Source organism: Nelumbo lutea, chromosome 5, assembly GCF_056320005.1.
Source record: "Nelumbo lutea isolate HS-2025 chromosome 5, American lotus-T2T, whole genome shotgun sequence".
Classification (NCBI taxonomy): Eukaryota; Viridiplantae; Streptophyta; class Magnoliopsida; order Proteales; family Nelumbonaceae; genus Nelumbo; species Nelumbo lutea.
In genome coordinates, this window is record NC_142688.1 from 43,585,176 (window position 1) to 43,613,030 (window position 27,855).

The 27,855-nt window shown below is 37.4% G+C and overlaps 1 protein-coding gene across 7 annotated transcripts; it reads right to left on the reverse strand.

Annotated features, from left to right (window-relative positions):
* Positions 1-859: 859 nt before the first annotated feature.
* LACS9 (long chain acyl-CoA synthetase 9) lies at positions 860-27,218 on the reverse strand. Of its 7 annotated transcripts, none has more exons than XM_088944964.1 (13): positions 26,881-27,218; positions 26,621-26,690; positions 24,744-25,296; positions 24,321-24,401; positions 21,475-21,747; positions 13,880-14,011; positions 13,600-13,773; positions 13,236-13,465; positions 12,692-12,809; positions 7,295-7,426; positions 7,051-7,185; positions 6,767-6,973; positions 860-1,241 (listed from the first exon to the last, which is right to left on the reverse strand). In XM_088944964.1, exons 3-13 carry the CDS (start codon positions 25,188-25,190, stop codon positions 1,074-1,076), a joined length of 2,097 nt encoding a protein of 698 aa, XP_088801090.1. In that variant the 5' UTR covers positions 25,191-25,296; positions 26,621-26,690; positions 26,881-27,218; the 3' UTR covers positions 860-1,073. The 7 variants fall into 7 exon arrangements, with proteins under 7 accessions (XP_088801090.1, XP_088801091.1, XP_088801092.1 ...); XM_088944965.1 differs by having other exon boundaries at positions 26,458-26,690; XM_088944966.1 differs by having other exon boundaries at positions 26,516-26,690; positions 26,881-27,171.
* Between the last annotated feature and the right edge of the window lie 637 nt (positions 27,219-27,855).

A 27,855-nucleotide genomic window follows, 5' to 3' on the forward strand; every position in this document is an offset into this window, starting at 1 on the left:
AATCAACAAACCGTTCGACCTGGAGAATGGTTTGTTGTAAAGTTTTAAAACTGAGAAATCTCAGATCTATGCAGATGTCTTTCTCACGCGGGAAGGTAAGAGATCTGAGATGTGAGACAGATCTACGCGAGACGGTGAGAGAGTGAGATCTGAGACTGAGAAATCTCAGATCTGCCACCATCGCCACCACTGTTGCCGCTGTAGTTTGCCATCGCCGTCGCCGTTGCCACTGCAAGCCTGCAACCTGCAAGTCCTCTTCTTCTTCTTCTTCTAAACTCTTTCAGTTCAACCAACAGTTTTCTCAAATCTCTCATTCAAAGTTTCAACCCCTATTTTCTCTTATATAATATGCATCTTACCCTAACATTCCAATCTAATGAGTAAGATGTTCAAACTGTTTGAACTGTTTGACCCAGATGGTCGAACCGCTAACCCAAAAACCAGTGGCCAGAACGGTTCTGTTTCCGGATCAGTTTTTAAGGCCTTGTTTCAACCATTTCTTACTACATTAATCCATTTCCTTTTTGACCTACCCTACCTTTTAACCCCTTCAACTTGCAATAGATCACTTTTTATGGATGTTGTCAAAGGTCTTTTATGCACATTACCAAATCATCCTAGTCTATTTTCATCTTATCACTAGAACTATTCGTTCCTTCCAATGACTTCATTTCTACTCTATCCTTTGTAGTTTTTCCACGAACCACTGAGGATGTATATAAACGAGCATTCGATTCTGACCATTTAATAATGGAATAAATCAAATCAAGTATGTACATTTGATGGCTATTTTGTTTTGTCATGCTTGGCACGAACTTTTAAACAGATTTTATTTTCTTTCAGGACAAAAAAAAAAACAGAAATGCAAGTCCTTTCTCTTCCATTACGATTATTTTTTAAGCGTTAGGACAAAAATGACAAGTTATCCCCAACAAGAATAAACAAACAGAAATTAAACACTTGACTAAAGTAATATAATTGTGAAGATGAAACTAGATTGCAGATGTCATATTCTCCATGAGAAGCTGCATGGCCTATCGAAATTCAAAAATGCCTGTTACTAGCTTTTAGTCTCAAGATACATACAGCTTGGAGAGCTCTTCAGAAAATTCTTTCCTAATGACTTCTCGCTTGAGTTTGAGAGCTGCAGTTACCAGGCCAGATTCTGGAGTCCATGCATCAGGAAGCAATTTAACTTTGGCTGGAATCTCGAACTTCTCCAAGCGAGCATTCTTTGCAGCCTGTAGAGGAACAGTATGAAATGGTGAAGATGACATTGAAAGGTCTTTCTTGTTGGTGAGTCTGGGTACCACTTAATAATATCTTGTGTTTTGGCAAAAAAATATTTGGGATTGGTTTGCTTCTTTATTTGGGTGCAGGTGGACACCTCCAACTAGTCTGCAAAGCTTGTTTTTCTCTTCACCCATTGAATGCTCAACGAAAAAATCAAGAATTATGTGGAGATGCATGAGAGCAACTGTTTGTTGGACATTATGGGAGGAAAAAAATGCAAGGATCTTCTCGAAAAAGGAGAGAGGCTTGGAAAATATGGTAGAGTTGACTCATATAAGAGTAATACACTGGCTGAAGACAATGAAGGAGTTTACAGATTTTTCAACAAACAATTTGCTAAGAAAGTGGAAAGAAATTGCTAGCTCAGTTACAAGGTAGAAGACTTTGAATCTCATGTGGAACCCTCCACCTCCTGGTTTTATTAAACTGAATTTTGATGGCAGTAGCATGGGGAATCCAGGGCCTTCAGGTATTAGGGGGGTCCTAAGGGATGAGAGAGGTAATGTAATAGCTTTGTTCTCTAGTCCAAATGGAGTGGGAGACTCCTTGAGGGCTGAGGTGTTAGCAATGTTGGAAGGGGTGCAAAGGACCAAAGAAATTAAAGTTAAGAAACTGATTATAGAAGGAGATTCTGCGGTTGTTGTGGATTGGCTAAAAGAAGACACCTCCAAGATGTGGAGCTACAGCAATGAGAAAAGAAAATTCAAGTGGCTCATTAAGGATATGGAAGTCCTATGTACTTGGGTTAAAAGAAATGCTAATTCCTTTGCTGATGGATTGGCTAGGCAAGGAGTTTTTAGAAATTCTGGGTTTTGAGCTCAATTGTAAGGTTCCGAGTGTTTAAATCAGATGTGTATTTCTGTTCTGGGGAGTTAAGAATCTTTAGCTCCTCTTCCATGTAACTTTTTTCCAATATTAATGAATTCTGTGGTTATTGATCAAAAAAACATTGAAAGGTCTTTGTTTTCAACTATTTTATTTTCTGAAAATCAGCACTATAAATTCATTAACAAGCAGATTTTCATTTTAGTTCCATTCATGAAGAAAACAAGGCAAAACATAATACATAACTAAACAATATGTGAGTGTACCTTAAATTCATACTAGAATTTAGTAAAGTGGAACTATATTGAGTCTTCTTATGAGCTGATTTTTACATTTACCACAATTCATGCACTAGACTTCAACAGCTTATCCCAAGGACATTCAGTAAGTTCTATTCTACACTCAGAAAGAACCTAGGACTCAATAAAGATAAAGAAAGATGAACCAAACAATAACGACATAACACAATACAATTAACTAACTTAGACACATTAGAACCAAAGGCTGCTTGCTCTTCGAGGTGATATGTGACATTCTTCAGGAAAATCCAACAAGTATATCACATTTGCCCCATGACCACTCCTAATCACCTTCCAAGATTCATATCTTAAAAAACACAGTAAGAAGGGAGAAAGGTTACACTATAGTTCAAGGATTTTGTATTTAGTTTTAAGCTTAGGAACATGAAGGACTAAAGATAAGGTGAGGGTATTTGAGGCTTTGATGTCCCCTTGCTAGAGATAGGAGAATGAGAGCCATCAGCAAAACAAATCTTGTCTCGGCCAGATAAAAGCCGGTAATTAGAAAATAAATGAGACACACTAGTCATATGGTCAGAGGCACTAGAGTCTTTTATCCAAGGAATCCTACAATTACCTAAGATAGAAGCATGCTACATCTTTCTTGCAATACTCACATGCTACATCTTTCTTCTCAATGCTAGCCCTTGGCTTCATTCCAGCCTTGGAATTAAAGTGGCCCACTCACAAAAGGGGATCTTCATTTCTCAAAGGAAATACATCCTAGATCTATTACAGGATTCAGGAAAACTAGGGGTATGAGAAGCCAACTGACTCTCCCATTGATCCAAATCATAGACAGGGTGATTGTTGTGGTGAGATTATCAAGGATGTAAAGCAATTCGAGAGACTTGTAGGAAGGCTCCTATATTTGTCCATGACCCGGCCAGACATTGCTTATGTCGTCGTTGTTCTTAGTTAGTTCATGCATGCTCCTAAGACCACACACTTAGAGGCATCTGAGAGGATCCTCAAATATCTAAAGAAATTTCCGAGAGCTGGTTTGCTATTCCAAAAGGATGGGCATTTGAAGGTTGAGGTATATACAGATACTGACTGGGTTGGATCAATTTTTTACAGAAAATCCACTAGTGAGTATTGTTCTTTTGTGGGAGGAAACCTAGTCACATGGAGAAGCAAGAAACAAAGTGTGGTGGCTAGGATTAGTGTTGAAGCTAAGTATAGGGCAATGTCCCATGGGGTGGCTAAAGCTATGTGGATAAAGAGTTTGTTGAGCGAACTGGGTTTTCAAATTGATAGCCCCATGTCCTTGTATTGTGATAACAAGGGCAACCCAATTCTTCATGATAAAACTAAACATATTGAGGTTGACAAACACTTTAACAGAGAGAAGATTGTTAATGGGGAAGTGTGCACCCCATATGTTAGTTCTGAGTAGGGATGGCAATCTTGACCCTAACCCATTTGACCCACCCAACCCACCCAATCTATTGATGGATCAATATGGGTCGAGAAACCCATTAGGGTCAGGATGGGTTGGGTCGCACAGGTGAAGATGGGTTGGGTCAAAGTCAATTCTACCTATACTCGCCAGATCTCAAAAACTAGAAGCTATAGTGATTCGAACTCAAACCTCCTAGCGTGCAAACATTTCATTACACTTCCAAACCACTACCAAATTTAATTTTGTTAATGAAAGTGAAATAAAATAAATTTTAATACCTTTCATGTTCGCATGAAATTTTATACAAAAACACTCTTGCAAAAGCAATTGTACAAAGTAATTTTATGAAAAGAACTTTTACGAAATCACTTATAAATAAGTACTTACGATAGTACTTTTATAAAAGTACTTTTACAAAAGCACTTTATGAAAGTGCTTTTACGAAAACACTTTTATGAAAGCATAAAAGCACTTATAAAAGTACTTTTATGAAAGCACTTTTACAAAAGTACTTTTACATGAAAGAACTTTTATTAAAGTACTTTTACAAAAACACTTTCATGAAAGTACAAAAGTAATTTTGTAAACGTACTTTTATTACGAAATTACTTTTACACAAAAGCACTTTTACAAAAGTACTTTTATGAAAGCATAAAAGCACATTTATGAAAGCATAAAAGCACTTCTATTAAAATACTTTTACAAAAGTACTTTTACAAAAGTACTTTAACAAAAGCACTTTTACACAAAAGTGCTTTTATGAAAATACTTTTATGAAAGCACTTTTATAGAAGTACTTTCATAAAAGTACTTTTGCGAAAGACAGACAAAAATCATAGAAGCTTCAAACAAACACAAAAGTCATACCAAAAATCTTCTAAAATCAAAGCAAATCAAGCCATGTAGGATTCATGTACTGCCGCCAACACCTATACAGACTGCTGACATCATCTGGCTGCAGTCTGACGTCAGTAGTTCATCTCGTAGAAGAGAGCCAACTGGAAAGGTATTCCCAAGTGCCTTTACCTGCTCTGATACCAAGTTGTGAAACTAGTGTTGTAAATCTAGGGTTTGTATAAGAAAGAAAGAAAGAGAGAGAGAAGAAGAAGAAGAAGAAGAGGAATGTGTCAAGTGGTGTGTTTTAATTACTGTTCACACCCTCAAAGGCAATTTATATTTTGAAACAAGAAAATTACAAGGAGGCCCCTACTTGGGTGCCCAAATACAAAGATAGTACAAAGAGAAGAGGAAAAGACTAAAAACACCCTTGCCTAAACTTTGTCAACACAAAAAAGACACCAGGAGCTTTTGTTGGAAATTATGAACTTCTTAGTGTCTTTACTCTCCAAACACATTGACAAATACTCAACCCCATTTACAGAGCTCTCAATGGGGATGGCTCTGTTCAGGTTGAAGGTGGTGGTGGTGGAGTTGAATTCAGATAGAGAGATGAACCTGAACGAACCCACTGCTCTTGTGGTGTTGGTCCTTGGTGGTGGTGGCAATCTGGTCTCCATGCCTTCTTCTAGGGGTTAAGACTAGGGCTGAGAAATATTGAGAGGTGGCAGAATTTCTCAACTGACATGGAGTTCAAAGAGATGCAAAGACAGCTGGGACGAAGTGGGACAACATGCTGAGTGATTTCAGGAGGGTTTACAAATGGAAGAGAGGTGGTGAAAGAGAACAAGTGGAGAAGGAAAGCCCCTTTCATGTCTCGACTTACAAGAAGAAAATACATAGATTGCCAAATTCGTTTGTTGAAGAGGTCTTCAAAGAGACTCTTGGTTCATGGGTCTTCATATGAAAAGCTCTCAGAGCAGAGGACCTGCTGCAGTTGTTGGAAGAGAGATAAAGGAAGATAGCTTTTACTGGACTGAATGCTCTCTCCCACTGCAACCATCTCCTCCTTTCAAAGATGATGACCTCTCTCTCTGGTATGATAATAACATTTTAAGGATATATAAACCAAAAACAACCTTTTTGGTGGTGAATGAGAACAAGTAGGGAAGGAAAGTTACTTTCATCTCTTGACTTACAAGAGGAAAATATATAGATTGCCAAATCTGTTTGATGAAGAGACCTTGGAAGAGCAGTCTCGGTTCATGGGTCTTCATACGAAAAGCTCTCAGAGCAGAGGACCTCTGCAGTTGTTGGCAGAGATAACAGGAGATTAGCTGTTACTGGGCTGAATGCTCTCTCCCACTGTACCACCATCTCCTCCTTTCAAAGATGATGACCTCTCTCAAGTATGGAATAACAGTTAAAGAAATATAAACCAAAAACAACCTTTTTCAACGAAAAGAATAATTTTTTCATCATTGTGAATTGGATTTTATTTGGGAGGTTGCAACAAGCATCAAGCAACCAGGCATGACGGCAACTACAGAAGCTTTCTTCATGGTGGTTGAGGAAGCTTATCTGGGGTTGAGACTTCATTGGAGATCATGGCTCCGTCATCTTCTTCATCTTTTCAATGTATAGTAAAGACCAAAATGACTTGGAGAAATTTGTAACTTTCTTAGCAGTCTGAAATTCTGGATTTTGAAACCATTAACCTGGGTTCGACTGAGGAAGAAGAAGAATAGAAATGAAGTTTAGATGAGGTGTTCAAACGAAGGATACTTTTGGCATTTTAAAAGAAAACTGCCAGAATGCTAATGGCCGGAGTTGAGTTGATATTTATTTAGTTTAGGTCCTTGAGTGTCATTGCCCCAAAAGTACAGGGTACCTATCTATAATTTTCCCTAAAAAAATAATGGCTATTTAACATGTAGACCATTTTCTAAATCTATGCTGATTGATTTCTAAGATATAACAACCTGGACAGGGAGAATAGCAAGAATGACCACTAGGCTCTAGAAAAAGAAATCAACAATTCAACAAGAAAAAGATTTTCATCAAACCAATTTACTTAGTATGGGAAATTCTGATTTCATATGCAAACCTTTATAAGTGATCCATGCACTTCCTTCATGGTTTCTTCTTTCTGGCACAATTCAGAGAACTCATTAAAAATTATTCCTTGCATCCTAGCCCAACCTTCCACTGTGTGCTGTGAAGCAACTACAAGAGCAACACAGTAACTATGAAATGGATCGGCATGCAACATGATATTGTCAACATAAGGGCTTGTGATAAGAGCAGCCTCCACCTGTAAGACAAAAGGTCATTATCTGACAGAAGTATATATTAAAAAATAAAAAGAAATAACACTAAAAGCATCCATACCTTCCCAAGAGATACATATTCTCCATGTTGAAGCTTCACAATATCCTTTTTACGGTCAATTATTTCAAGGCAACCATCAGAATGAAATTGCCCGATGTCACCAGTGTAAAACCACCTCATTCCGCTCTCATCAATCTTCATCACAAATACATTTAACAGATGGTCAATGTACTGCATATAAAATTTTCTTTCGGCAGGTATCCCCACCAATGAATTACACTCGTGCAAAACTTTGAGACTCTACCTTATAAACTTCATTTGTTTTTTCTTCATTTTTGAAATACCCTATTGTAACATTTGGTCCACCAATAACAATTTCTCCTCTAGGCATTGGTGAATCACTAGTTAAATATCCGCCTTCAGGCCAATCAATCAACTGCAATTCAAAATCCGATTAAATATCCTTGAAGAAGTTATACTAAACAAGAGAAGTAATGAAAGAATGACTAAATAAAACACTCGGTGCAAGATGATAAAATTAGACTAAACAATTTTCAGCAAAAAATTCATCACAGAACATAAAGAAATATTATACTGTATCCATTAAAAATAGATCACGATGGATAAGGAGAACAGAAAGAGACCAGGAAACCATGTGCTTGACTGTGATAATCATGACAAAAAGAAGAAACTAACTATGCATGCCTTATTGATGCATATTAATGTCTTTTCTCGTAGTCAAGGAGAGCTTGTGTAAGATATAAATCCCTCAATGATGATAAGAAATACAACCATGATATCATCTAGCATCTGTTTCATCTTATATATGTAAATATGACAATCATAAAGCAACATACATTATGTTTGTTCTTAGCAATTTATAATAGACATTTAATAACAGGATGCAATTTTGATTTCCAGCATTTAGGAAAGTAAATTGACAATAATAAAGTAGGCAGATGTATCTAACAATCATAAAAAAAAATATCTTTTGATGGGCTGTTAAAATTAGACCTGAATAATTAAAGGGAGTAACTTATCTTAAGCACTAATGACCAATACCCAATTAAAACTTGTGGTTGTAAAAGGTTAAAATATTGATTTTATGTTTATCCATCCATGGTATTTAGTATCAATTTAGTCCATTTACTTACTGTCACACTTTCAACTAATCAAAGCACCATTTTCCCCTTAGCTACCATTCAGAAAGGTTAATAAATTATTATAATAAAACCAATCATGAAGTTTGGAGTTAAGTTGAGGCATTTTTTTATCAGAAACGGTAACTTTCATTAGACATATTAAGAGAATACATTGTCACCACCCAGTCAAGTGTGTTTACCCCAAGAAAAGCACTTTCTGATTACAGAACAGCCCAAAACAAGTTTTCCCTGAAAGTTCCTGGCTTTGCAAGGGTGTTGGCTAGTCCATTCGCTGACCTCCTTTTCCACTTGAACAGTGCCCCAACCTCCCTTACTAAGCAGTTTATTTCCCTCATGAATTGTCGATGTACCCAGGCCCCCAAGTTATGTGACTGCAACCACCCAATTAATAGTTTAGAGTCCCTATCTATCTCAATTTGGTGTAAGCCCCATTGTTTAGCCACTCTTAGACCTTGTAGCAAGGCTATAATTTCTGCTCTCAAAGAGTCTCCATCACCTATCGGACCTGAATACAGTGCAACCAGTCTGCCCTCCCTGTCTCTGAAAGCTCCTCCCACCCCAGAGGGACCTGGGTTTCCTAAGGAACTCCCATCAAAGTTCAGCTTCACCCATTGATGTGCAGGAGGGATCCATTGCTCCTTTAACACAGACCTCAATGAGGAAGAGTTTGCCACAATGTACCATCCTCTAAACAAACCATCAGCTAAATAATCTTTAAATAAAGGGGATATTTTAAGCCAATGAATGACCTTGGTAGATATGCAGTCAATGATTTGCTCCTTAGATCTTTCAGAACCCTGGAAGATCCTATTGTTTCTTTCTTCCTAGATTGACCACAAAACAGCTGCTCTTGTTGCTCTCCACATTACTGTCCCCTTCTTTGGAGGTCTAAAGAAGTTCGGATCAAAGAGTCTTACTACATCCAAAGGAGGGGTCCACCTGCATCCAAAGAGAGGGGAAAACCAATTCCAAACAAAGGCTACAAAAGGACAGGATATAAATAAGCGTGTAATGGTCTCACCACAGGCCAAGCAGAAGCTACACACGTGGGGTGAAAGGCAATAGTTTGGCCTTCTTTTTTGTAGCATATCTAAGGTGTTGATTTTCTGGAGTACTACCTCCCAGCAAAAGGCCCTTATTTTTGGGGGTACAAGGTTACACCAAACCTCCTTTGTTGGGAAGGTTCCTGCCAAGTTAGATGAATGGAGAAGAGCATTGTAAAAAGAAGCACTAGTGAAAAACCCAGAAGGAGAGGCTGACCAAATTCTACTATCCAAGCAAGACTAATCAAGGAACAGAGTATTAAGAAAGGCAACCAGATCATCAACCATACCCATTTTGGACTCCCTCAACCCCCTCCTCAGACCCAAATCCCAAGAGTTACCATTCAGATAAGACAGAGGAAATGTTTTTTTCTTTATTCAACGAAAGAGAGTAGATGGACAGGAACCTATCTTTGAGGGAGACATCCCCAAACCAAACATCTTCCCAGAATTGAACTTTATTCCCTGCACAAGCATCAAGTCTGATAAGCGGAAGAAATGAGGGTAAAACGCCATGGATAGCTTTCCAAGGAGATGACCGGGATGCCCTAGGGTCAAGACCAGTACCCCACCCGTTTTCTGCCACCCCGTGTATACTCACTATCGCTTTGTGCCACAAGTTGTCCTGTTCCAGAGGTAGTCTCCATAACCACTTACCCAACAAGGCTGTATTCCTTAGCTTTATGTTTCCTATACCCAACCCTCCACTATCTCTACTTCTAGAGACCACCTCCCACTTCACCAATTGGTCTTTCTTTGTACCCCTGGTTCCCATAAGAAATCCCTCATTAATTTCTCCAGTTTAAAAGCCACATGTGGGGATCTTGAAGGTAGAAAGGAAGTAAATTGGTAGGTTTGCCAAAGTTGATTTTATTAGGGTAAGTTGAGGCATTCATGAACATAGCTCTATACTCTGCCTTGGCTGAAGATGTAGCAACCATTGACTGCTTTTTGCTTCTCCAAGAAACAATATTTCCAGCTACCATAACACAATATCCTGATCGGATCTCCTACCATCCACATTTCCTGCCCAATCAACATTTGTATATGCTTCTACCTTCATGTGTCCATGTTTAGCAAATAATATACCCTTCTCGGGGATTCCCTTAAGATAGCATAACACCCTTCCACAACAACCATATGTGTCTCTGGGAGCATGCATGAACTGGCTGATGACACTCACAACATATGAAATGTCTGGACGAGTCATACATAGATAAAGAAGTTTCCCCAGTAACCTCTGAAACACTCCCTTGCCAACTAAAAGTTCTCCATTATTAGCTATGAGTTTATGATTCACATCAATAGGGGTAGAGGCAGTTTAGCACCAAGTTTTCTAGTCTCAGTAAGAAGATCTAGCACATACTTCCGCTGAGAAGTTTCCGTTGTTGCATTTCCCACTGTTTTGCCAATCTAAGACCGTGAAGCCTTTATTTCTGCTCATAGAGAGTCTCCCATCCCAATCGGACCCGAGTAGAGGGCTAGCACTTTTCCTTCCTCATCTCTAATGAATCCCCCAATTCGTGAAGGACTTGGGTTGCCTAGAGAACTTCAATCAACATTCAATTTCACTCTAGCCTATAGAGGTGGGGACCAACTCTCCTAAACCATATGAGAAGAGAGAGGAAGTAGATATAGCACTCCAACCTCTGATTAAGTCATTATAGGACAAGTCCTTGAAAAGTTACAAAACTTTCAACCAATGTATAGCTTTGATGGCAATGCCCTCACCAAGTGCTTCCTTGTATTTTTCTTGCCCTTGGAAAATCCCGTTATTTCTCTCCACCCAAACCAACCAAATAATAGCTACTCTTGTTATTTTCCACATCACCCTACCCCTTTTCTTTGGTTAATTGAAAAAACTAGGGTCAAAAAGGCTTAGCACACAAGGAGGATTCCACATGCAACCAAAGAGAGAAGAGAACCAATCTCATAAATAAGAAACAAAAGGACAGGAAATTAGTAGATGAGTCACCAACTCACCGTGTCACCACTCTTGAAGCAAAGGCTATAGACATTAGGGGATAGGCACCAGTCTTGGCCCTTTTCTTTGAAATATGTCCATAGTATTGATTTTTTGGAGAACCACTTCCCAGCAAAAATCCCTAACCTTTACTGGGACAAAAGTAGACCACACTTCTTTAATAGGAAAAAAAAAACAAGAACAAAAGTAGACTAAAGAAAAGCATTAAAGAATGAGGACCAAGAGAAGAACCCCAAGGAGGACTCCGACCAACTTCTACTAACCAGACAAGACTGATCTAGGAAAAGCAAAGCTAACAAAGAAAACATCTTGTCTACACAAATCGCTTCTAAATCCCTCAAACCTCTCCTTAGGCCCAAATTCCAAAATCCTTTAGACCCGCATAAGGAGGAAATAACCTTCAATTTATTTAAAGAAAGGGAATACAAAACGGGGAACCTATCCTTTATGGGAGTGTTCCCAATCCAAAATTCCTCCCATAACAGAATTTTGTTACCCAAGCACGCATCATACCTAATGAACGGTTGAATGGCAGGCAAGACTCCAACAATCGCTTTCCAAGGAGAAAAAATGAAAATCCCTTAGGTCAATACCAGCATCCCATCCACAACCAATGGCTACCAAACAATGTATGCTCTCTACAACCAAGTGCCACAAACTATCAAGCTCTAAGGGAAACTTCCACAACCACTTTCTAAGCAATGCTAAGCTTCTTAACCTAATATTACCAATGGATAATCCCCTTGTTCCCACTTACTAGAAACTACTTCCTACTTTAGTCGATGGTCCTTTTCTGAGTCGCCCAATTCCCATAGGAAATCTCTCATTTTGTGGGTGCATCCAGAAAACTATATGACAAGAGAAAACAAAAGACAAATTTTTATATAGTGGTAGAAGGGCAGTGATAATAATGATATATAGAGCTAAGCATTGGTCAATCAAGAAACAACACATCCAAATTTTGAGTTTGGCACAGAGTTTTGAATGTTGAGATGGATGAATGGAAATGCTAGAAAAGATAGAATTACACTTGAACATATTCATAGAAATCCAGTAATTACAATACGTGACAAAATGAGGGAAAGTAGACCAAGATGGTTTGGTCATTACATAGAAGACCATCTACAAAACTAGTAAAAGTGATCTATTGAAAGTTGAAGGATCTAGAAGAGCTAAGGGAAGGACAAAAAGAACAGCAATTGAAGTAGTTAGAAATGACATGAGAGCCCATAATTTAACAATGGATGTGAAATTAAATATAGCAGAACATCCCATATAGTTTGGACAAGGCTTTCTTCAGTTGAGCAATTAACATTCAGCCCTTCAAACCCTGGCGAAGCCTAACTTTCAGCTATTAAAGGCACTTCTGTTATGCCATTTCATCACCTAAGTGTTTTCCTATGAAATTCTACAAGTAGGAAACTTGAATTCCCAAGGAGAAAATTACATATTTGTCAAAGTTTCTTCTTGATGAAAACTTGTGAAATAGAATATCTCCCTACATTTCTTACCTTGATAAAAGCACAAGGAAGTGGCGCTCCAACTCGACCAACAGATGTATCATCGTACTCAGAGAATGTCCCACCAGCACAAGTCTCAGTTAGCCCATACCCTTGTCCAATTGGAGCACTGAAAATGAAAACATTCTTTGATTAAACTGTAGCAGAAAGATCACAACCATAACATCATTTGAGAATCAAATTGTAGATTCCACAACACAATTTAGCTCAAAAAAACATGTAAGAAAGAATAACTTAAGCATTGAATGTAATTGGAATTTTGATCTGCATCAAATGTATCTCACAAATGGAGATATAGTAAAATCAAGAGGCATCCATTTATAACTCCTTTCTATTAAATGTTTTTGTTATTTGATCATCAATCTACAATGTTTTGGAATTTGATATTCTACCTGATCTTATACAACTTATTTGTCTTGAATTCTCATCCAAAATGCTCTCTCAAATAAAATACCAGCTCAAATCAATATAAAAATGAAAATGCAAACTTTTTTTCTTCATAAGGAACAGTGAAACTCTTTTAGGGAATACTAACCCAAGACATATATTAATGAACCTTTGTGTATCAGGAGAAAGAGGAGCCCCTCCAGAAAGAAGAAAACGAACACGACCTCCTAGAATTGCCCGAACCTTTCTAAATACAAGAAAGTCCCATAGAAGCTTCTCTAGTCCCCATGCTCCAAACCAACTACCATTTACTGCAGACAACCTACGCCCATATGAAAAATCAAAGAGTTTCTTGGACAGTCCACCCCTTCCATCTACCTGACACACTAAAAAAAATCAGCAAACATGCAATTACCCTTGATCTCAAAAACCAAATTAGCCAAGAAAAAGGAAACAAAAAGAAGAGGACAAAAAGTAAAGAGAAACACATGCATGTCACAATATTCACAAACCTTCTTTCGCACTCCATCTCGAACACGATCAAGGATGGCAGGCACTGCAGTCATCAGTGTTGGCCCCAATACAGATGCATCTCCTTTTGTACCTTTTTTTACCTTGTTTGATGTATCAGTAAGAGTCAATGGAGATCCATATCCTATGGCACTTCCAACAGCTGCAAGTAAATTCTAGAATACAAAAATTGATACTGATTCAGACAAAAACCTTGAGTGTAAATTGGTTCAATTTTTAAACTACTTTAGCTGCAAAATCAAATTAGCTCATAATGTATACCTCAGCTGCTAATTCAAGAATATGGGCCAAAGGAAGGTAGGCCAAATAAATGTCCTTGTTTCCAAGACCGGGAACAATCGTCATGACAGCAGAAACTGTAGCTAGGACATTCCGGTGTGTCATCATTACTCCCTATAGTTATAAAATTTGAATGTAAGATAACCTCCAACCCAGCATTAAAATTTAAATCACTTTTGCATGTTAGAACTTAGAAACAACAATGAATCAGTATACTAGAGAATTTTGGGTAAATTAATGAATGAAATAAAATATGTAATAAATAGTCATTTGTAGTCAAACAGACTCACCATAAAAACTATAGGAAATAGTTGCAAATTTCCACTGACAGATTATACATGCAGAATCTATGTTTCTATAATATAGATCAGCATAAAAACAGTAAAGGTCAGAAAATAGTTTTCATTAACATTTTACGCCAGGAAGAGAATGGTGCATAAGAGCACTTCGTGGTAGATTTAAACAGACAAGCTAAAGCATTGGCAGTAATTTAGTATGAGCCTGTATAAAATAGTTAGGTGGAAAAGGCTCAGGTTCTTGTGTATGCAGAGATTTTTTTCATGTGGCATTTGATGTAGGACAAAAGAGGTTATGCATATATTGTTACCACATCCACCTTTACTGACCTACACAATTCTTCAAGACCCAAGCATAGAGACAATTGAAACTTAATCCCTTAATTTATTTAGAATTTGCATGTGCATTTGTTTACTCATTGAACTGAATTGTGGAACTAAAACACTTCAAGGGCATAAACAACACCAATCAAGGTAATCTGATAAGAGTGTCAGAAATTGATACTTTGTTTTTCTTTTGCTTGGTGCTTCAGATTTGGGCCTTTTTTACATTCTGGATCTAGTGCACGCACATCCTTATCTAACATGATCCTAGGTATGGTACGATGGATCCCTCTTTTCGCAGCCTTTGTATTCTTTTTATTTCCACATTATAAATAAAATCACTTGTTATCTATTTAAAAAAAAAAACAAAACTTCTCAACAAAGAGCTTTGTTCTTGTTATTGGTGAATCTAATATGATCTGCATTCCATAATTTCATCTCTCACACTGCAGTGAGTCATTAATTACTTCTTCAACATTGTTTTGTTCCAAATTATTAAATTATTATCCAGTCATCATATACCTTGTATTAAAAGGAAAATTCTATAAATTGATCAAAAAGGAAAATTGCCATCAATGAACAACACGTCCAAAAATGAGTTGCAGAAATGCGTGTTCTGAGATGGATGAGTGGAAAAACCAGTGGAGAGATAAAACACCTTGTCTTCAAAAGAGAATTTGTACATTTGCACTTCTCTTTGTTTTTTATGATAACTAATAAGTTCCGAAGTTATTGATCAAAAAAATGAGTGGAAAAACTAGAAAGAATAGGGTCAGAAAATGAAGTCATTCAAAGGAACCTAGGATTAGCTCCAATAGGTGATAAAATGCAAGGTTTAAAATGTCAAATGTTGATGGAAATATCAATCATCCGAATATAAGAAACATGTCGGGAATGTCAGAAATATCGGGCGCCTAGGCGTGTAGGCGCTTTTTGGGGCTTGCCTCACCCAAATGCCATATGGTCTCAAGCGATTATTTTTTTTTTTTTGGAACAAAAACAGGGCTCCGTCCCTTCTTAACTCCTCTTCTCTTCGTCTTCTACTTCTAGAACAAAAAAACAGGGGCTCTGCCCCTTCTTTTTCTTTTTTGAGCAAAAATAGGGGCTCTGCCCCTCCTTTTTCCTTTTTTTTGGAACAAAAACAGGGGCTCCACCCCTTCTTTCCTCCTCTTCTCTTCGTCTTCTACTTCTGGAACAAAAAACAGGGTCTCTACCCTCCTTTTTCTTTTTTTTTTTTGGAACAAAAAATAGGGGCTCCACCCCTTCTTTTTTTGAACAACAACAGGGTCTCCGCCCTTCCTCTTTCGTCCTCCTCTCCTCCTCTGGAACAAAAAACACAGGTCCATTTCTTTTTCTAGAAGAAAAATAGGGGCTCCGCCCTTCTGTTATTTCTATTTCAACAACAAAAGTAGGGGTTCATCCCCATTTTATTTTATTTCATTTTAGACATTAAGTGAGGCCTAGGCGACCACCTAGGCAATGAGGCAACTAAGTGCTCCCCTATCGCTTAGGTTCGCCTTGGCGTCTTGAAAACTATAGACACACCTTTTTAAATTATTATCTTGTTCCAAATCATTAAACAAAGCTAAGAAACTAAGGTTATAGACAAAAGAATACACTATGAAGTTTTACTATAAACATTAAGATTTAGACTTCATGATAGAATGAGTTAAAGCAAAATTTAAATTCATAAAAAATGTAAATGGTTGTAATAGATTAACCAAATAATCTATTACACAAACAAAAACTAATATTTGACTTCATGTTTGAAATGAATATTGAGCTAGTTCAAAGTGGTAATCATGTAAGTTTGGTGGACAATAACTTGTTACTTCACATACCTACAATATTTGTTACCAACTTATGTTATAATACTATCTCTTGTACTCCACATAGTACTAGTAGTGTTCACTGGGGAACATGTCAATTCTAATAGAATTTCATGTTGCTACCCATGAAAGTAGAAATGGAAATATGTCATGGAAACTATCTCTTGTACTCCACATAGTGTTGGTAGTCTTCATTGGGGAAATGTCGATTCTAGTAAAATTTCGTGTCGCTACCCATGGAAATGGAAATATGTCATGGAAATATTAGGGAAATTAGGGACATTTTAAACCATGATTACAATCATGTACATTTTCTGGAGTTCAAATTTTGCTTTAACTCATTCTATCATAAAGCTCTGAAAGGTTTATAGGGCAACTTTAGAACATATTCTTTTGTCTATAACCTTAGTTTCTTAGCTTTGTTTAGTGATTTGGAACAATATAATAGTTTAAAAAGGTGTGCCTAAGCTTCTTTTATCATTTCATAAAATATCATTCTATATTTTGCATATTTTACAATGTTTCCACCATGTCTATAATTTTTACAATATTTCCCTATGATATTTCCAAAATTTCCAACATGTTTCTTATACTCGGACGACCGACATTTCCACCACCATCGACATTTTAAACCTTGGGTGGCAAGAATAGTGTTGAATAACATATATCATGCATCACTAATCTGATGACTGACCCCTACCCCAAAGAGCCATATATATCTCATAATATGAATAATTACAGAAAAGCCATTGGAGGGCTAAAAGAATAAAAAAGAAAAGAGAAATACAAAAGAGCCCTTAGAGGGGATGAAATAGAAATTCAAAGAATAAGAAAAGAACAAGACTACAAAACTACTTAATGTATTGTAGTACTATAGTCCCTCAGTCACTTGATATGCATGTGGCTGGTTCTTCTTCTGAACACCCTTAGATGGCCTAACCGGACAGTTCAGAATGATGTGGCCATGCTATTTACAATAGGTGTAAGCATTCCTCTTCTTGCAATGGGAAGCAATGTGTACAAATCCCTTGCATTTGTAACACTGAGTTTTTGAGAAGTCTTTATCACCAAATCTCTTACTCCCTTGAACAACAAAGGCAATGTCAATCCCAGAATCCATTGATTTCCCATCAATACTTGCAACAGTAAGGAGTCCAGTCTCTTCCCTCAAAAGTTTACCCATCACTGAATCCAAATCTGGAAGAGTTCCTCTACTCAGTATATTAGACCTGATTATTTCATCTTCAGGTCTCAATCTCATAAGAAAATGATTCACCTTCCTCTTCTCAAAGTGCTGCTGGAGATACTTGACACATTCTGCAGAGTCTAAAGGCTCTATATGAACAGGTTCATATTATGGCCACAAGTCAAGGAAACCAGCATAATATTCTTGAATCTTCATATCTCTCTGGTAATAAGCAAAAAACTTAGACTCAATCTGATATTGTCTTCATATACTGGATAGATGATATGCATTCTCCAAGTACACATACATCTCATAGGCAGTATGCATTCTTCTCATGGGTACTGCAATATGAGATACCACCAAACTGAGTATCCAGGAGACTAATTTTCCATTATCCAGCTTCCATTGTGAATAAGCCTTGGCATCTGTCTCATCTAGCTTAGTGATCTTTCCATTCAAATATCCCACAAACCTTTTCCCTCAACAAAGAAATCAAAATGCAACTTCCACATGCTGTAGTTAGTTCCATCAAACTTTACAGGAATAACATCAGCCATCTCAGCCATTCCAGATTACAACCACAGTTCAAAAAATGGTTCACAATACTGAAATCGATGCTAAAGAGTAGAAGAATTGGTGATTAACTACACAACTAAAATCAGATATGGTTCAAATATAATACTGAAGTAATATTTCACAAAACAGAATGTGATTAAACTGCAAAAATCTTAATACAGAAGATTTAAATTGATGACAGTCCAAAAAAGGAATGTTTTAGGACTGTTAAACACAAGGTGGGATCAAAACCCTAGCAAAAATGACCCAATATTCAAAACAAATTAGACCAACAGTAATAGAAGCCTATGGTGAGCAATGGTATCCCAGGAACCGAGAGTAGGATTAACAGGCACAGAGCAAGGGTTAGTAGCCAAAATCATATTGACAGGGGTGCTTGGTTGCAGTGATGGGAGAGACTCAGACGCCTCAGGATGGGCCAAGGGCTTTCCTTGTTCATCAGCTTTGAGCCTGCAAGTTGGTGCCACTGCTGGGGAGCATTCCTTAATAGATTTAACACTTTGTCTAGTCCCAAGACTCTGTCACTTGTCCCCTTCCAATGTCCCTTCACTCAACCTTAGATGATTCTCCACCAATCCCTTTCAAACACCCTATCTAACAGAAGCAATTTGTTCAGGTATCACCTCATTTGGATTTTGGTTTCCCATCCCAACAACCTCATCATACTCAGCCTGGTTTTAGCCACTACCAGTTGCTGCCACATTCAAAGACTGGGATATCATATTGATGCCTTCTTCCTTGAACAACAAAATAGTATTGAAATCATCCTCCAAATTCTCTACCACTATTTTTCTTTGGTCTATGTTGCCTGCCAATGATCCGATCTCTGAATCAGAGTCACTTTCATCGTTCTCAAACTGTTCACAGTCCATCCATCCATTATCCACCACTTCAATATCCTATGATCTGTTCCTAACATACCTGGGGTTCAGCTGATCAGACGCTGCTGCTTCAAAGGAGTTAGAAGAAGTCACCTCTAACCTGGGATTCCACTAGAGAGACGATTTCAGGTGAGAGGAAGACTGCACATAAATAGCCCCATTGAGACAGGACGAAGAGAGACAGTAATTGCCATCCTGTGTCAAATTTAGGTCACGACTCACATGACCACTTAAAAGAGCAATAGCCTCCAATAACAACCAGTTCACTAGAGCTTCCAACCGAGTCACCCTCTCTGCTTGAAACAATTCCCATTGAGTCTGATTTACTTGGGCCCACAAACTTTTTCTCTTCCAACTTAATATGGGTTGGACCCCCAATCAGATCTGAAACGACCGTTTTAAGAATCCCAGCATAAGACTGTGTGCCTGCCTTTTCTAAGTTAATTTCAAAATTATTTGAATTCTTTTCTTTTCCAGACCCACCTTAACCTGGCTCCCGAGCTTCAATTGTTCCTTTTCCCCAAAAAAAATCACTTACATTAATTCTTATTCCCCTCCTTTTGTACCACGTGTACACCCACCTGCCACACCAGCATCTTCTTCAACCTCCAGCCCTACACTCCAAAAAGACGCTTCAACTTCTATTACTACCCAGACCTTGCACCATCCACCGACCAGAATGCCAACCGACCTGGGAACATTCTCAGTCTTCACCCTGGCCATTTTCACCCTCACCATCCATAGGTTAGTCACATCCAGATCAACAGAAAACCTCCCAAATCTTTTACGATCTTGTCAATGTGAAGTCTTCTTCCAATGAGTGAACAGCCAACCAGCTTCAATTCGAAAGAAAGCTCCATCAGTAAACTCCTTACTATTGCAGGAGTAAGACCAATTTTCAATTAAAACCAACCCCAAGTCTGTCTCAACTGTTCTAAACTTAACCAGCCTCTCCCCAGTGTCCAAAGTCGCTCTACTGTCATCAAAAGGAAACACAGATATATCAGATGCCACCTTAGTTTTCTCTTTATAACTCCCACTATTACATTCCAGTCCAACACCTGCTTTTCTGCCTTAACAATCAGTCTTCTCTACCAAGCACCTCTACTATTAGCTTCCATGAACAACCTCCAGGCTCTACTGCAACTAGCAACCAGATCAATTTGCTAGGCATCTTCCTTTGAAATGTCCTCAGGCATTGTCATTTCCTAGAGAGAAGTGCCTTTAGGAAGAGTTTCAGGAGGGGCCCCAGAAGTTGTAGTGTCTATAGGTAAACTTTCTTTCAACAACAAGAAGGTTTGGAGCTTCTGTGCAATCAGCCTCCAACCTGATCCTATCTGTTGTTGCCGAAGTACTCTGTGGCCTCTACATACCAACCCTTTTGGTTACACTTCAAAACCACCTGATACCTCCTTCTTGAGAGTTCCAAGGAGCTCTTCTAACCATCACTCTTGACAGAGAAAAGTGCCCCATCAACAAAGCCTTTCATCCATAGTAATACTTCTCCAATTAAGAAGATAGAAGCCTTCCCTTCTTCTTGGACCTTCAACACCAGTTGGTTTCAACTTTTTCCTTCTTCCAGAATGAACTTCTTTGCTTCGAACACCAACTCACACCTCCATCTTCTCGCCTAAATGAAGGACTCCTCTCTTTTGTTGCATTAAAGAAAAAAAAAGGTTAAAGAAAATTGGTTCACTTGCTTGTTTTGGAAAATCTTCCTGTTTATTTCCTGCCAAATACCCCAAGAACACATTATCAGGCATTATGCTCATGCCATCTTGCCTTTCTTGCTTAAACCATCCACCCTCCACCCCTTCAAGAAGTCCACCACTGAAGCTGGTCTTTACTCTCTTACTGTATAAACGGCCAACATCCTACCACATAACCATTCAATTTTTTTGGCAAGTGTAATCAAGTCTTTCCTCCAAAAATTGGAAAAGATAGACTTATCTATTTGACCACTTGGGGAGAGAGAGAGAGAGAGAGAGTGAAAGATTAGGTGAGAAAACTGGTAGATATTAAGAAAGAAAGTGCAATAAATAAGTCTATAAAACACGTAAATATATAAAGTCCAAGCAACTGCATTTAAGCAAAGTGCTTTGTCATTTCCAAGAAACTATTACTTTGAACATAAAGAGGTTCCAAGTTGCCTTTGATCACAATCCTGATTTATTGAGAGGATGAATCACTAGCAACCACTCTAAAATCACTAAATCATGGAATGCATTTAAAATGTACCCCCACCTCTGGGAGGTTCTGGGCACTAATTACGGATTAAAGAAGTTGGCAAAATCTGACAAACCAAGATACATATATTCAAATCAGAGGCATCACCATGATGTTTGGATGATATGGACACAAGTCTGATATTTACATGACCTCTTCTATATGCAAAAATGTGCCACTTATAGAAGACATAAATGCATACCTTAATCAGAATAAAATCAAAAAATTACAACAGTAGAAATTAGATACATCAACCAACCTTAGGCAATCCAGTACTCCCACTTGTATACATTATAACTGCAATGTCAGATGAAACAGGCATATATGCACCAACAGGATTTTCTCGGCCAAGTCCCTGCACCTTTCGAAAAGAAGAAACTACCCAATTAGTGCTCCTCTCAGTCAATGAAGCTTCAGATGGGACCCCATCATCTTCTATGTATATTACACGTTTCACTGTGTCAAGTCGTCCACTTATGTCTACAAGTTTTTTCAGTTCTTTACGTCCACAAATCACAGTTGTAACCTCTGTCTGGGAACCAAAGGAAGCAAATAATTAGATAAAGCATCCGAGATAATAAAAGCATAGAAGTTGAAGAGAGTAAGGTTGATTTTGTTTCATATATGATTGTTTGATATGTACACGTAAAATTAACACAGATAAGAGGATCAAATATCAATGATTCTGCTAACAAATAGACTTTAAATCAGTTTATTACCAAGGTTCAAAATTTCATCACATATCGGGGTGTACGACTATCGAGTGTATATTATCATATCAGCCCCGCCCTGATACACTAAATACGAAGTATTTTGTGTTTTTAATATTGTCAAGGGATAGGCCTTGCTAAGACTGATCCCCTGTAAAATTTTGAAAAGATATAAAAAAAAAATAGGGAGTATGTGAGTCAAACCCCCCATATCAGTGTATCAATACTTTGAACCATGTTCATTACAGTGAATTAAATTGTTTCCATAAGTTAATAACAATAACCTGGACAACCTTTTCAAGTGGTATCAAAACTAGAAATTTGGTCATGATATTTAGATAAGATTCACATGTCAGGCGGGAATGACATTAAACATATAACTAATCCTCCTGAGATTGGATTAAAGTATCTAAGGTTGATTATTCTCAATAAAGAAAAACATCGATGCTTTTAAGGGGAAAATGGCCATACTTAAAAGTCGCTAAACAATAATTAGGCTGTGTTTGGTTGCAGTGCAATTTTATTTGCACTAGTACAAATTCATGGGAGTGCAAATGTAAAAAATGCAAATTCTTGTTTAAGTTTGTCTTGGATTTTACTTTATTCTGCTTCATGTCTTAATATACTTCATTTGTATCGTAATCAAACAAAATAAGCTAAGATTTGAAACAAAAATAGGTCAGAAATTACACTCAAATCATTTGCACAGCCATGGTTTTTGAACCAGTACAAATTTATTTGCATTGCAACCAAACACAGCCTTAGGAACAAACAAATCTGCATTCAGGAGAACTGGTATATCTTGGTAGAGAACTAATTTTTTGCAAAACCCATCTCCCCTAGGCTTGAAAACATGAAAGCATCCCTTTAGGTTTAGGCTAACCATGGATTTCAATCTTTAGCATTATTGGAAAAGTTTCAAATCAAAAACAATCATGACAAACAATCTGCAGAACAAGAAAATACAATGTATCTAAGTGATGCAACATACATCTACGCTCTGTGGAAAGACCAACCAAAATAACATTCCCACTTTATAGGAAAGAGTGAATCTTCAGAGAACAAGGCAAGATTCTGGAAATCTCTGGCAGAGGATTCTTGCCATCCTCTCACCCTTTATCATAGGTTTCCTTCACTGTATCTCCATTATTCATGATCTTCCCACTTCTTTTGCTTCCATGGGCATATCCAAAAGTCCTTTTGGAACTTTGTTTTTTATAAGGAGTTTAAGGATTCTGAGTTATAGAGGTCTAATTGTGTGCTCCATCCCCTTCTGACAATAAGAAATACACATAGGTCCAAGAAGAGCAAGGAGCTACTAACAAGGTGTGATATGGGATAATATTGACTTGTATCTCCATTATTCATGATCTTCCCACTTCTTTTGCTTCCATGGGCATATCCAAAAGTCCTTTTGGAACTTTGTTTTTTATAAAGAGTTTAAGGATTCTGAGTTATAGAGGTCTAATTGTGTGCTCCATCCCCTGCTGACAATAAGAAATACACATAGGTCCAAGAAGAGCAAGGAGCTACTAACAAGGTGTGATATGGGATAATATTGACTTGTATCTCCATTATTCATGATCTTCCCACTTCTTTTGCTTCCATGGGCATATCCAAAAGTCCTTTTGGAACTTTGTTTTTTATAAAGAGTTTAAGGATTCTGAGTTATAGAGGTCTAATTGTGTGCTCCATCCCCTGCTGACAATAAGAAATACACATAGGTCCAAGAAGAGCAAGGAGCTACTAACAAGGTGTGATATGGGATAATATTGACTTGTCCACTTGCTGTATGGGACTATGAGGTGACAGTCCAAGAGAAGGAAAGTTATTGGTCCAGGTCCTCCAGGAAGGGCATTTTAATTGATTTTGTGGTAGAAAATACAGTGTTGAGTATGGGGAACTTATTAGAAAATTAGGATAGAGAATCGGAGAATAAATATAGACTACGGATAGAGAACTAGAACTGTGGTGTCTAGAGTGAACCTAGTTTCTTGAGAGGCCCATCTTTCTCTGCCCCAGCAGCTAGGTAGATGATTGTATACTTGTCTTACAATTAACTAAAGAATCTCTGTATTGATAAAGGGTTAGTTTGAAATAATGTGAAAATGGGACCCAGATCATGACTAACTCAAAATTCATCTGATGATAAGAGACCTTGAACTTTTCTTTTTAAAACTTGTTGGATCGTAATAGTTTTTTCCTATTTGTATGTCATAGTTGAAACTAGCTTTTAAGATGATAATTTTGGAGCCATATCTTGCATCTTAGTTATATACCTTATCAAATAAAAATGAATTGACATTACGTAAATAGTACAGGATGGTGTGCACAAATATCAAAATAATATCCAATTTATAGAGTGCGAAGAGTAAGATAGGTAAAAAAATCGAACCTCATTTAATGAGTGACAAAGAGCCTCCTCCCCTAGAGATGAATATATGGTGACAACAGTGATATTGCACCTGAAGCATCCCTGGTCCATGAAAACCACAGTACCATCTTAAAAAATTGTGCATAGATTATCAGCTAATAAAGAATTGCTATATTGAAATCATTTTAACAACTGAAAGGTTTAAGAGTCACCATAACCTATGCCTTTAAAGAATTCAAGGCCACCATAAAGAAGCAAAACAAAACATTCTCTAGAATATAAGAAGTATTCTAAATTCAGTGAATTAGCAGAAGATTGTAAGGAAAAAATTAGATACATAAAAGTCACTAATCAATAGTATGCAACAGAAGACTTATCAAAAAAAGAAATATGCAATAGAAGCATAAAATATCTAAATTTTATCTGCATGTATGATATTAGCACCTGTAGTGCAATAAACCATTCTGCACGTGTATCAGAAAAGATTGCAGCTCGCTCTCCTCTTCCATGCCCTAATTGCAATAAACCAGAAGCAAAGTTGCAAACAGCTTCAAAAGATTCACCATAGCTAAGCCACTCGTAGCTTCCTAAATGAAGCTTCTCAAATGATCTGCCATCTTCAGATACTTCTGTCTCCCTTGAAATTAACCTCCGAGTTCCAAGTAAGCGCCTGTCACTGTGTTGCTTGCATGACTGTTCAAACAGATCCGCAATTGTTGAGATGCCCTCCCATGCTGTTTCGACAGGGTGAGTAAATCGATAGTTTCGGATTGCATATCCAGGTTCCCCACCAACATCAACAGGTAATCCCCTCTTCTTTCCACTCTTTGTATTCCGAAGAAAAAGAGAAGCTACAAGTGGAACAAGGATTCCAAAAATATAGAGACCCATTTTTTCACTATGCTTATAATTCCCAGGTATAGCAGAACCTACCAACCGCACTCTTTAGGACTGAAATGATAGCAAGTCATTTCCATGCAAAACTTCCAAATAGAATCTGCAAGAGAAACCACAGGCTTATCAAAAGGAAAAAGAACTACTTTATGTAATGAATAGAATCAAATCAAAGAAGTTGTAGTGAAAAACCCTTGTTTATGTATCCTAACTAGCTATTGAACCATCATTGATCTTTTAGCAACCATTTTCAACATGAATCATTTTGATTCTTGATGAACGACAATACAAAATTAAATGAGATATAAGAAATTCAGTTTCAATGTCCAAACTAGCCAGCACTAGGATAGTATTACCTGGTCAACTTGGCCATTCATAGTGGATTCAACCAAGTCATTATCACATGTACATGATGGTCTCAGTAGTACACCCTAGTAGCTTGTATCAGCATTTCATACACTAAGACGAGAAATTTGATACTATAATTGATACTGGTTCAAAATGTGTAGCACTAGCACCAATGCAATATAGAATTAGTATATGGCCTGACTAAGCAACAAAGAATATGTCCCTTGATAGAAAGAGGATTTTTGTGGCTAGCCCCATATAGTTGGGATAAGGCTCTGTTGATTTGAATAGAGTTAATAGTCGTGATGAGCAAGGGGAGAAACAAGGTTTAAAATATCAACACACATGATACGCAAGGTTGCATATTGTGTGTATTCAAGTAGTGATACTTTTCTTTTCTTTTTTTTTACATATCGGTACTTTAAACCTTGGGGACTTTCCATGAAAACGAGTGCTCTACAAACAAAAATAGAGAAAAATAATGATGCACCTACCTAACTAATAAACTTAACACAATGAATCATAACCACTTGAACCAACAATAATAGAAATATCTATTTAATAATACACTTAACCAAATGATCCTTATTGGTAAACTATTAATGAAATTAGAGAACTACCTTAAACATAATGAACCATATCACATGAGACGATAAGAGGAATTATCTATTCAATGAAATTAGATAACCAAATGGTGCCAAGTGACCAAGTCCATCAGAAGAATTGTTAGCTCATTTTATTGAACAGAATAAAAATCAGAATCAGCATATATCAATCTTAAAAAAATTGGCGTGCATATGCATCATTTTAGATACTCCAACATGCATCACTTTATCATGCTATATTAGTTTTTGGCAGAGCAATCCTAACAATGCAAGGACTATCTGAAAGAAACAAGTCAAATAACGACCAAAACCTCAGAACAGCGGCAATAGCCTAAGCATATAGCCGAGCAAGAACCAAATGAACAATACATTGACAGCCGGAAACGCCATGAAACGTGTTAAAACTATTGACAACCACAAGGCATGAATCAACACATGAATATATCCCACTGTGTAGTGTGTCAGTCAAAGTACCGTCTCCACCACTAAATTGAATACAGAAGCTTGAAACTTGAAATACTTCTAAAGCTCATTACTGCAACGCCTAGAAATGGAATGAAACAAGAACTTAAATGAATGTACAGGAACATCAATACTGCAGGAAAAAAATCAAAATTGAAGCTTTGACGAAGAACAGCATATTGGTGAGTAATATAAATATAAATCAAATAAACAAGAAAAAACCGAACCCATCAAAATCCAGCACTAAACAAGAAGAAAACCCTAACAATTACCTTCAAAGTACAAATCCTGGGATCAGAAAGCAGAGTTATGCAACCAATCCAATTCGAAAGACCTGCATTACCATTCAGAGAGTAGATAGAATACTCTGGGAATTTTTTCTTTTTGTATTTTTCTATCAACGAGAGCGGAACGTCTATGAAAACCCTTAGATCCAATCATGCTGCTTTTATACTTGTAAATAAAGATGTACTGAATGAGGCGGAGACATCGCGAGTGTCGGAGGTTGGAGTTTGAGATTTGATAATCCCTACGAGTTTGATTTTCTTTGGGTTTGTTTTAGTGAAAATGTATGATGCGGAAAAGAAATGATATGGAAAAAGTATCAACCAATCAAATCCACCCATGAATTTTGATATATACACATGTAGTCCGCATGGTGATCAATCAGGGCGACTCACGTATTGGATGTGGATGATGTGATGTGTCTTTAGGTCAGCCCTAATCGTCCGGTCATGTGATAAACGGCGGTTAAAATTCCAAAAAGGAAATAAATTCATCAAATAAGGATGAATAATTGGTTTAAGTACCTGGCCCACTAATTGAATGGTTTGGATTGTTTGAGAAGTATGGTCAAGATATTAATCAATTACAAGTGAACACGTCAGTATTATTTATATCGGATTAGCATTAATGACTTGGACGATTCCAACTACCGCTCAATCAAGCAAGCGATGTACTCCATGTGCTGCAACGGCGTGTTGGGACAGTAAGCATTGCTGTTGCAAACTTGCAGTAATAATATATTGGGACAGTGTTGAGAGCATTTTGTTAGTAACAGATCCCTACTTTATATGGCTAGTAACTGCTGGTCCCAATAACCATTATAATCATACATAATAAACATCTCCCTTGTATTTTATATGGCTAGGAATTCGGATAATTAGATTTATCTCTGTAGTTCTAAAGGATTCGGGATCTCTTACCCGGATCTGCTCCTTATATGAAGTGTTTCACATACACATCTT

Bases quoted from the DNA above. Each gene is read 5' to 3' on its own strand.
- LACS9 (XM_088944967.1), bottom strand. From the start codon at position 25,190: ATGGGTCTCTATATTTTTGGAATCCTTGTTCCACTTGTAGCTTCTCTT. The intron at 14,012-21,474 runs GTTGGTTGATGT...TTATAACTATAG, and splicing joins GGAGTACTGGATTGCCTAAG to GGAGTAATGATGACACACCG. The intron at 12,810-13,235 runs GTTAGTATTCCC...TTTCATTTTCAG, and splicing joins TTCATTAATATATGTCTTGG to TGCTCCAATTGGACAAGGGT.